The 10,916-nt window shown below is 42.8% G+C and overlaps 1 protein-coding gene across 1 annotated transcript in view; it reads right to left on the bottom strand.

Annotated features, from left to right (window-relative positions):
* The window catches only part of LOC111669552 (sodium/potassium/calcium exchanger 3-like), a 74,648-nt gene that overhangs the window by 8,393 nt on the left and 55,339 nt on the right, over window positions 1–10,916 (bottom strand). The window contains exons 3-11 of the mRNA XM_023425913.2: window positions 5,916–5,992; window positions 4,629–4,703; window positions 4,432–4,516; window positions 3,933–4,036; window positions 3,187–3,261; window positions 3,007–3,032; window positions 2,868–2,921; window positions 2,068–2,195; window positions 1,643–1,803 (exon numbers count right to left, since the gene is read on the bottom strand). Coding sequence (XP_023281681.1) covers window positions 1,643–1,803; window positions 2,068–2,195; window positions 2,868–2,921; window positions 3,007–3,032; window positions 3,187–3,261; window positions 3,933–4,036; window positions 4,432–4,516; window positions 4,629–4,703; window positions 5,916–5,992 — 785 coding nt within the window. The remainder of the gene's footprint in view (window positions 1–1,642; window positions 1,804–2,067; window positions 2,196–2,867; window positions 2,922–3,006; window positions 3,033–3,186; window positions 3,262–3,932; window positions 4,037–4,431; window positions 4,517–4,628; window positions 4,704–5,915; window positions 5,993–10,916) is intronic.

A 10,916-nucleotide genomic window follows, 5' to 3' on the forward strand; every position in this document is an offset into this window, starting at 1 on the left:
CTATGAGCTGCTAAAGGGTCCAGCTGGACTCAGAACTGTTCTTTCCTCTCCTCGATGTGTCAGTAACTTGATGGTTCATAATGTTGTCTGTTTTCTTTAGTGATGGCTACAGTAGACATGATAACATTAGCTAACTTGCTGTTTCCCATATTATAAATGTGTTCTGCAACAATTGCTATCACTACCTGCATTTCTGTGGAGCATATATCAGTAATGCTAGCGTGGGCTAATGGTTGTGGCTGGATTGTTTCTTTTGTTAGCTCTTGTGTACACAGCATAACTTTATTCAGTCGTCCGTCTTGGTGTGTGTTTAGTGTCTCTTTTCACTGTGCTCTGTAACACCTTGCTGACAAAATGTGAAGGGAGGGAAGGTGGGGTTGTGGCTGAACAGAGGATGGAGGTGTGGCCAACAATGCATTAGTTTTGTTCTGAGATGCTGGTGGTCTAGTGCGACATTTAATGGCCATGACAATCGTTTACAGAACCTTTAACACATATTAATCTTTTACTCCATGTAAACAGATGAGTACGGCACCATGAAGACACTATTGTCAAATTTGTTTCATCCCTGTTTGAACGATAACACACAGCACAGGAACTGTTTCACACACACACACCCCTGTCTTTAGACATCATTCAGCAGCTGAAGCTGACATCTGCAGCCAGGGTTTGGAAGCTGTTCTGAATGCTAGCCACTGGCTAATTATCTATTAGCTATCCAATCTAATCAAATCAAGTTTATTTGTAAAGCACATTCAAAACAACCAGAGTTGACCAAAGTGCTGTACAATAAAATACCAAGAAATAACATGACATGGTAACAGCCAAAAGGAAACAAAGGAAAGGAGATAACATTTGAGATGACTGAACTGTCCCACAGGCAGAGACAGACAAGAACAGTTTGACATGAAATCACAGAGGATAAAAGTCGCTGGATGTTTGTTTGACAGTTTGTTAAGTGAGCTAAGGTGAAACATGAGGCATGTGTCCATGGTTGTATGTAAAAGTTAAAAAGCTAAAAGTCTCTTTGTGTTGCCTGTAAAAGAAAAATGTTTTCATCCATTGGTTCTGTTAATGTGTCTGGTATTAGCGTCACATTGAGGAAAAAACAATCTGACATTTCGAGAATAAAGTCATAATATCAAAAGAATAAAGTCCTTATTTAACAAGAAAAAGTCATAAAACATTATGAGAATAAAGTCGTAACTTTAAGTTCTGTGTTGTGTTAGAGGGGAAATATCAGAAGCTTTAAAATGAAGTACATGGAGCCTGACCACATTTCCTGTAACTTGGCTGGTTGGTGGGGGAAACAACCGTGTGGAGGCGATTCTGGTATTAATCTAATCAGAAGAGCAGATATATTTGCTGCAATGGCTTCAATCAGTGTGATTTAAAGCTTTTCTGTGATTTAAACATCTTATGTCTTGACCAGTGACTGAGAGATGCACCATGGGTAAAGCCTGTAGCCCTCAGTGTTGGATCTACTCTGTGGCTGTGGCCTCTGTGCAGCAGCAGATTACCTTGTTAAAGGAGCTGTCTGACAAACACACTGCTGTCCCACTCGAATTGGAAACAGCAGCAATCTGTTTTTTTCCTATTTTTTCCATTAGGAGCTCAGCTGCAGACGTCTGTGTGCCCTCACCTCAGTGATGAGCATCCGTGAGGCCATGGTGAGGCGGGTTCTGGGGGAGAAGTGGCTGGTGATCATGATCCTCATGCCGGCCTCAGAGAAGGACAGCTGATGGGGGTACGCCGAGAGCAGCTCGTCCACCATCAGCACTGATGGCTTCCTATGGTGGTTCGCTGTAGACGCACACACACACACACACACACACACACACATGTGACTACTACGACAACATGTCCATTTACACCATCTAACACACAGTTCAACAGCATTGTCGCTCAGATATCACACACGGCAGATAACAGCTATCTCCATGACAACAGTCTCCATCTGAGGGAGGCTGTAAGGTGTTTGAGAGCTCTGAACAAAGATAGTAAGTGGACCTTGAGTTAAACAGGTTAAAAAGAATCACTTCCTCTATTAATGATGAATCCCAGTACCTTTCTTTAACAGAACAGCTGTAGCGTCACATCCATCGTCCAGCTCAGCGTTACTGGCTGCTCCGTTCCTCAGAGACGGCGAGTTCTTCTTCCTTGTCTCCAGGAAACGAACCACGTAGGAATTCATCCTGCAACAGACATGTGATTCAGATAACAACCAGCAGCTCGGACCGCATCACAAACCACATGTCAGACCGTAAGAGGGTTAGGGTCAGACCAAGCTCTAAGCATGAGCACAGGGGGGCAATGCCCCACCAAATGCTCCAAACCCCCAATAAATTGTCCCGTTACATCCCAAAATTCAAAAAGTGTCCGTAAAATTATTTTATTTTGTCCTTGTAGATTTGACCAATCACAAACATGCCACATTCAAATGATCAGGTTTACTTGTATCTGGTTGGTTGGTCTGGACATATAAAAACTATATACAGTTGGGAGAGCAGTTAGTTCACTACCATCTCACTTCATCACTACTCTCTGGTTACAGTCTACTGTGTTCACACTCAGTGACTTGATCCCGAGAAAACAGCCTGGTTTTAGTCTTAGTTCATCCATGAGGTTTGATCTCTAGATCTAACAGATTTGGTCATGAAGAGAACAATGCACTTCATTGACAGAAGCTGACCACAAATGACCAGGTATGTTTTTTCACAATAAAAGCTGGAGGAGAGCCTTCTGATTGGTCAACGTCAACATTGCAGTGAAATACTCTGAGAGGCTGCTCACAAGGCTGGTGACTCTGTTAATGTGTCCTTATTTTAGCGATCAAAAGGCATCGATCAGCGTCGATCTTTACTCACTTCATGATCAGAATGTAGACGAAATACATCAGGATCAGCGTGAGAGCTTCCCACCTGGAAACACAGTATGTGTCAGTGACAGAGCTGACTGTCTGTCATTCATTCAATCATTCAATACTTGTGTGTAAAGTCCACTCACCAAACCACCTTCTCATCATATATGAACTGTAGAGTGGAAGAAACATGACAGAGTGAACATCAAAGACTTCAACATGTCTACATATACAGCTGGTTACTGGTTGTTAAATGAGATGGTACCAGTTTTTAATATTATTCCACTGTTAATATGTATACATCAATATATGAAGCTGGTGCTCACCACTATAAGCGCAGAGATAGACAGGGTGTAGTAGATAGAGTCTCTGAGCAGAGGCCAGCAGGAGAGACGAATTGTCTGTGACACACACACACACATGCGAGCACACACACACACACACACACACACACACACACACACACACACACACACACACACACACACACACACAGAGAAGTGAGACAATACTAAAACCTGCAGACACTGAATGACAATTTTTTGTCCTGTTGAATAACACATCCCACAAGGCACTCACTGCTGTGCACTACTAACAAGATAAACCAAGCTGTATGTGTGTGTGTGTGTGTGTGTGTGTGTGTGTGTGTGTGTGTGTGTGTGTGTGTATGTATGTGTGTGTATTATGTAACTTTTAATCTAAATAGAAAAAAAAATTCTTTCAAGTATGTTTCTCTTTTCCTTGTGGATTACAGCAGTGAGCAGATATCACTCTCTAGCAAACACACTTTTATACTGTAACACAACAAGTCCGCTGTGATGAGACAGAGTGGTTTTCATCCAAGGTTTTTCATGTGAACACTGATACGTACTGCAAACTGTTCTCAGAAAGTAAAACATGAATATAATGTTTGACAGAGGCTTTGACTCAACATCTGTCTGTCTATATATTATAATGTGCACATGTTTAAAGTGGCCTTCACTGGTTTACTGGATTACAGTGAGACTGACAGAAGAGCAATACTGAAATGGTGTGTGTGTGTGTGTGTGTGTGTGTGTGTTGTGGACTGCACCTGTACAGTGAATATCCCACACACTCCAATGATGCAGAGGATGTTGAAGACGGCTGAGCCCACAATGGTGCCGACCCCGACGTCACCTTTAGTGATGAACACTCCTGTGGAGCAGGGACACGGTAACTGAGCAACACATATTACCAACCAGCTGTTGACTGTTTTTGGCGACTGTGACATGGTTCTGCAGTGTAAACAAAGAGCCAACTATTCCACAGTGGTATCCCTGCTCATGGTGGTGGAGTGATAATCAGTTAGCAGACTAACAAACCATGGGCTCCTGTAAGCAGCTGACTGAGGATCTGATAATGAAGCTAACTGATGCAAAAAGTCAGGTGAAAACTTTGCCTTGAGCTTGAAATCATTTCTTCTATATTTAAAATGATTAAGAATTATCAATATAACGGAGGTTCAGCCTTGTCACAGAAATTTCTGTTTTGTGATTAATAGTTGTGTGAGTGTGTGTGTGTTGTGTGTGTTGTGTGTTTGTGTTTCTCACCAATGACAGATGTGAACAGTTCAGGAGCTGAACTTCCTGCTGCCATGAAGGTCGCTCCTGCAACATCCTCACTCAGATGAAGACGCTGAAAGGAAGAAAGAAAGAAAGAACGAAAAGACGCTGTGTATAACAGACCTCCATCACAGATCATCACTGTGAGTTGTTGCTGTGGGTAGAAGAGCAGTCTGGAGTCTTACCTCACAGATCTTCTCTAGTGAGGGGACAAAGTAGTCATCACACACCAGCGCCAGGGCATAGAACATGTAGACTGCCTGCAGGGACCACACACACACACACACACATACATATTGACCAACACACCACATGTAACATTTGTTTTTCTCTCATTAAGTATAACTCACTCGTACATTAAACATACATGATTAAACATGTCCGTATGTCGCAGTATCACAACGGGAAGTACTCTGACTCGCTTAGTTTCCCAGAGTGGAACGGGCAGATGTAAATCAGCCTCGTGTCTCTGCATCAGGACGTAGCTGGAGCTGTAAGGTGATGAACTGAGCTCAGCATGAGGACTGGAGGCTGAGGTAACAGCTGGTCTCACTCTGTCCACAGTTCAGAGTGTGTCTACCGAACTCCCAGGACCACCTAACTTCTTCACTGATAACCTGTGACGTGATGAACAGTAGAGGCTGCAGGCTGAGGGGTGTCAGTGTTTACACAGTCATAATGCTGAGTGTGTTTTACTGAAGGAGGTGGAGGTTTAGCATTATCGTGACTGTTATCTGCATAAGACTCTGTCAGTACAGACTGCAGACAGTTTGTATAAGACAGGGTAATGTGTTGTCTTTACTGTTTCATTAATTAGAAGACAATCTGAGCTGCAAACGGAGTCAGATCCTCATTAATCACCTGTTTCATGTTTTACATATCTGTACATATGTCCCTCAGCAAAGACACTTACAATAATAACAACATGGTTAACTTTGTCAAATGGTCATGGATAATAAAAACAACATAAACTGCTACTTTCACACCGCTCTCCTGTGTCACATCCACCCATCCACCACAACCTCTTCCTGCTGTGGACTATGTCTCTTTTTACTACGTCACCACACTTTTCCCTTTTCTCTTGTCATAATTACTACGACCGCTAGATGTAGTTTAGCAACAAAACCCATCTTAAAACATCCTATGAAGAGGCTTTATATATACAGGTTTACAGGTGAGGAGCAGTGCTGGTGTCTACCTGCAGGCTGGAGCATCATATGTGTGTGTGCGCTGTAGTATCTGTGCACAGTTTACATACATTATGAGATAAGCAACGTGCACACAGCTTTACAGTAATGGTTCACCATATGATATTTTCTGAAGAAAGCTTTATTAAACAGCTGTTTCTGATCATCTCTGCTTCTCTTTCCCAACATAGTGTAACTGATTTAAACCCTCACAAATGAAGAAACCTGCCTTGGAATGCAGACACTGTATCAAACAGAGTGTGTAGTGCTGCAGGTGTCACTCACAAAGAAGACGTGCAGGCCCACAGCTCCTTCAGCTCGCTCCTGGTTGGTGAAGTAATCTCTAGGGAACTCATGGATCGCTGCGGAGAGAAAAACAACACATCCTGAAACAGTGATGGGACAAAAATATGAAAAATTCAACATTAACTCCAACACAGAAATAACCTGAATAAAAACACACACCATCTAGCAGAGATACAAGTTAAATAAACCTGTTCATCCTTTTATAAATCTTTTGCCTTTCACTCATTTTCAGTTAAACGCTGGTCAAAGATTTCACCTGTCAGCTGTTAAATAGTCCGCAGTAAAGACATGAAAAGAAACAGGAAGTATCACTCTGTCACAGAAGACTGAGACAAATCTGGACGGTAGCAATAAAAAATGTTGTTGTAGAGACCAACTGCATCCCTCAAACTTTCCTCCAGCTCAGTGTGAACATCATCAATGCACACAAACGCAGGACAGACACACACGTCACAGGCAAGAAAAATCAAACACTTTCTAGTTTTATAGGTTGTGACATCACTGAAATTGACGTGAGAACATTTTAAGAACTTATCTGAAATCTCTGTGAGGATTAAACTGCACAAACTATTTGACTTGGGAAAACCACCGGAGCATGAGAAGGTTCAACACGAGGCAACCTGCTCTGTTCTGTCTGTTTCATTCACAAACTGCAATCACCTCCTGGTGGTTGTCTGCCTCCTCCACTCAGACTTGTTTCAGGTCACATCCCGGTTTATTCAGAGTCATAAAATATTAACCATATTAACTATGACTTTGACCTTTGACCCCCAAAATTGAATCGATCCTTAAGTCCAACTGGATATTTCCGACAAATTTGAAGAAATTCCCTCAAGAACGTTACTGAGATATCGTGTCCACCCGAATGGGACGGACGGACTGAAAACCTGAAAACAATATGGCTCTGACTGTCGCCAACGCAAAGGAATAAAAAGTCATCTGAGAGAAAAAGCAGAGCTTCACGTCCAGCTGTCAGAAATCAGAATGAACAAACTAAGCGGCAGTGACAGACGCCTCGTCTTTGAGAGACGGAACCGTTTCATATGAAGTTATCTGCCAGAGAAACATCTGGTTGAAGCTGTGCAGCCCGAGTGCACCTGACCACCTCCCACTGTAGTCATGGGCTGCACATCTTCAACAAGAAGCAGTTGATGTTGACTTTGTGTCAGCAGTCCAGGCTGCTGGTGGTGGTGGGGTGATCGGTTGGGGGAAGTTTTCATCTTAATACCAATCAATCCTGGTCTGAATGTCTCAGTTCAGTCTCAGAGTATTTTTGCTGACCATGTTCATCCCTTCATGGCCACACTTCACCATCTTGTGATGATTACTCCCAGCAGGATAATGCTCCATGTTACAAACTGGTTTCTACCAGAACCAACCTGAACTTCAGTGGCCTCCTCAGACCTGAATCCACATTTGCTCAGTCTCAGTGATCAGTTAAATAAACTACATATAGACTGGTGTTCACAGTCCCCTCCAGGTCTGCTTCAGAATCTGATGTGTGATGGTTGTGGTTCAGGTGCTCTTCTTTTTGGACCTGTCTTCTCCAGCTGGGGCAGGTGCTACAGATGTGCTTAAGTCATCTGACAGCTGATCCAGCTGTGCTCCTCTCTCCTTGCCTCTTACGTGGGATGAATGAAGATGCAGCAAAAGATCCAAGTGAAGGACAGAGCTGAGCATCACTGTAGTTCACCCTGAGAAATCAGACCGGAACAGTTCAGAACCAGAACAGATCCTGATGGTTTTCCTCTTACAGGTCTCAGACCTGCACTCTAACAGACTCCATTAGTTACATAAGTATAAGAAGGGGAGGAGGAGGAATCACCCCCAGAGTCTGAGTGAGAGATCACTCTGACAACACCCTGTCCCTCCCACCTGTCAATCACTGTCTGACAACAGCCAATCACAACACACCAGAATCTGCCACATATTCATTCACAGTCATCATGTGTTTTCTGGTGCATACGAGCTGCTAAAAATAGCCTGAGCCCACTGTGAACACACTGTGTGTGTGTGTGTGTGTGTGTGTGTGTTGGGATTTGCTTGGCTTGCTCTGCTCTCTGTGTGTACTTTCTTGTGTGCAGTGAGTGTGTGTATGTGTGTTTGCTCTGTGTGTGTGTGTGTGCATGTGCTTGTGTAATATGAAGACAACCCAATGTGCAGTGACATTCTCTCTCTCCACCGCCGAGAGCTCATGAGTCAGACGGCTTCAGACCCAGACCCCGAACACAACAAGTGTGTGTTCACAGGAAGTGACAGCAGCACAGAAAGAGTGAGTGAGAGAGACCGGGGGGGGTAAAGCTTTTTGAATTGAGAGAGAGAGAGACTGTCATGATTTGGAGATGCCACTGAAGAAAATTATTTAAAACAGGTTGTTTATGGGTAACCACACAGGGAGATCTTTGCCATTAGCACCAAGAAGACATGATCGTCATAAACCATCACAACCACAAACATGAGGAGGCCACTATATTCTAATCATGAATTCAGTTTAATATCATTACTGTGGGTGGATGGATGTCTGTCTAAAAAGCAAAGCATTTAAATAGCAATAATAATACATTTTATTTATAGCCACCTTTCAAAGCACTCAAGGACATCTTACAACACACAGCAGAGGTGAGATTATATTACAGATGTCTTGTGGAAGTCAGTGGGGCAACATGGCTGAAGGTGGATACAGGGCAGGAGGAACAGAGACACTGGAAGAGGAAGATCTAAGAATGTGGGCAGGTATGGAGTAGCTCAGAGGTACAGTGGTGTTAGGTTGTGAAGTGACTTGAAAGTGAGAAGCAGAGTCTTGAAATCAACCTGGGTGAAGAGACGGTGTTGGGTGACGTCATGAAATACCGTGGGACCCGGTTTGGATTCCTTCAGTGTCAGTGGTTCAGGAAACCAATCAGACCCGGTGATTGTAACCGTTACAAACACTGAATAAAACAGTTTCATATATAAATCAGTGTTTGAGCGACGCTGCACGGAGGACAGAGACATCAGGTGTCACAGTTAAGGTAAGGCTGGACGCAAATGCAGACCAAGACCCAAGGGAGCTGGTGGAATAAAACTGACTTTACTTACAAACAAACACAAGGAACATGAACAGGAACCAGAAGCACGAGGTAACACAAAGAACTACAACAGCAAGCTGAAGCACAAAGTAACACTGGGGACTTAAACAGGTAACACAAGGAGTTTCAACAGACAAAGGGGAGCACAGAGACTAAATACACACAAAGGAGGCAAGGGTGATTGAACACAGGTGAAACACATTAGGGCGGGGCAGACAATCAACAAGGAGGGAAACACAACAAAGACAGGAAGTAAAAACATCGAGACACACAAAGAAAATAATTCCAAAATAAAATAGGAAATGACCAAACTCAAACATAAATTGTCCGTCATGGCAACCCATGACACGTCAGGGAAGAGTTGGAGCTGAGAATGAAACTGTCTGGTTTAGCTAAAGTAGTTTTGGTACCAACGAGGAGAACCTCAAGGAGAACCTTAAGGAGAACCTTAATGTGCAGTACACAATCGGAGAGGGAAGAGGGTGGATGTGGCCATGTGACCCTTTGGTTAGGATCTTTGTACCCGTGGGTGTGATTTCACCACTGCTCTCTCCTGGTTGTGTGATGGAGTTACTGTAACCCATAAGCTTTTGTTTCTGGTTGTGGATGTCCTAATGCCAGCCCGACATCAAAGGACTCCACCCTCTCATTCTGCTCTAATCCTGTTAAATATACTGTAAAAAACAGGTGAAACGCAATGTTGTATAATGTGTGGATGTGTTAGCGCTTCTATTGGAGTTCACTGTTGTTCTGTTGGTTCTGATCAGTCTGCATTCACACAGTAGAGGATGAAGGGAGCAGGAAGGAAACGGGGATGAGTAGATTATTGGTCTTTGAGCGGTGAAGAGGATCAGGACAATACTGGACTTAAAAGAATTAAACTGCTTTTGTATTTCAGACTGAATGAAGAATCATATCTTCTATCCCTTTCTAAGATATGATGAGACGCACAGATGAAGACTGCAGATCTCCACATGTCAGACGCAACAGTGACACCTCTCCCTCCAGAAGAGACGAGGCAGAGGAGTCTCAACTAAAACATCTTCACTTCTTCTACATTGGTTTGATTTACAGATCTTTTAAATGTTATTATAACGCTCAGTCGACTGTCTGTCCCTCCACACTCCTCTAACCTGCCTTCAGGTCATCAAACACCAGAGCATCAAGTGTACCAACAGTTGAAACAATAAAGTATTGAAGGGAAACCTTTTGTTATAATGGACCGAGACTGTGGACAGCTTGTCTATAAATATTAAACATGAAACTTCTGTAAACTCCTTCAACAAACATCTCAAGACTGAACTGTAGAATCTGGGTTAAATTAGTTACATCGTGAGTTCATGAAGTATTTTCTACTCTGTGACCACTCAGTCTCTCAGTGTTTATGATTATGTATGAATTCAGAGAATAAACTGTATTATGTTGTATCAGCGATAATTCATCACTGTCACATGACACACAGACACACACTTGGTTTTGAATGGAGCTCCAGCTCAACAGCTACAGCTGTGTTGTAGTTGGAGTTCAACATTAAACTGGGGGAAGAAAGACTTGACAACCTTCCACCAGAAACAACAACGGAGCTCAAGGCGAGCGAAGCACTGCCCCTCCGGAGCAGACACCAACTACGCAATGTGGAAATGCTTAAACAGACTGTGACAAAGTGGGTAAGAATTACACCACTTGTCCCTACTTTGATCCATCATAACATCATAGTTTACAGATTTACTCATGCTTGTTCACCATTTAACCTTATGTTCAGTAACTTCTCATTTGCAGACACATTCTATCCCGGGTTTGTTTGTAGTTTGTATTATGTTTAGTTACAGTTCATTTAACAACATTTTTTGGTTAAATTAAAACATCTACAAGTATTAAGTTTAGTTATTTATTGATTAAGTTCTATTTTCAT

The sequence above is a fragment of the Seriola lalandi genome, unplaced genomic scaffold (genome assembly GCF_002814215.2).
Source record: "Seriola lalandi dorsalis isolate HSWRI2012SDOR001 ecotype SW California unplaced genomic scaffold, Sedor1 jcf7180002054795, whole genome shotgun sequence".
Classification (NCBI taxonomy): Eukaryota; Metazoa; Chordata; class Actinopteri; order Carangiformes; family Carangidae; genus Seriola; species Seriola lalandi.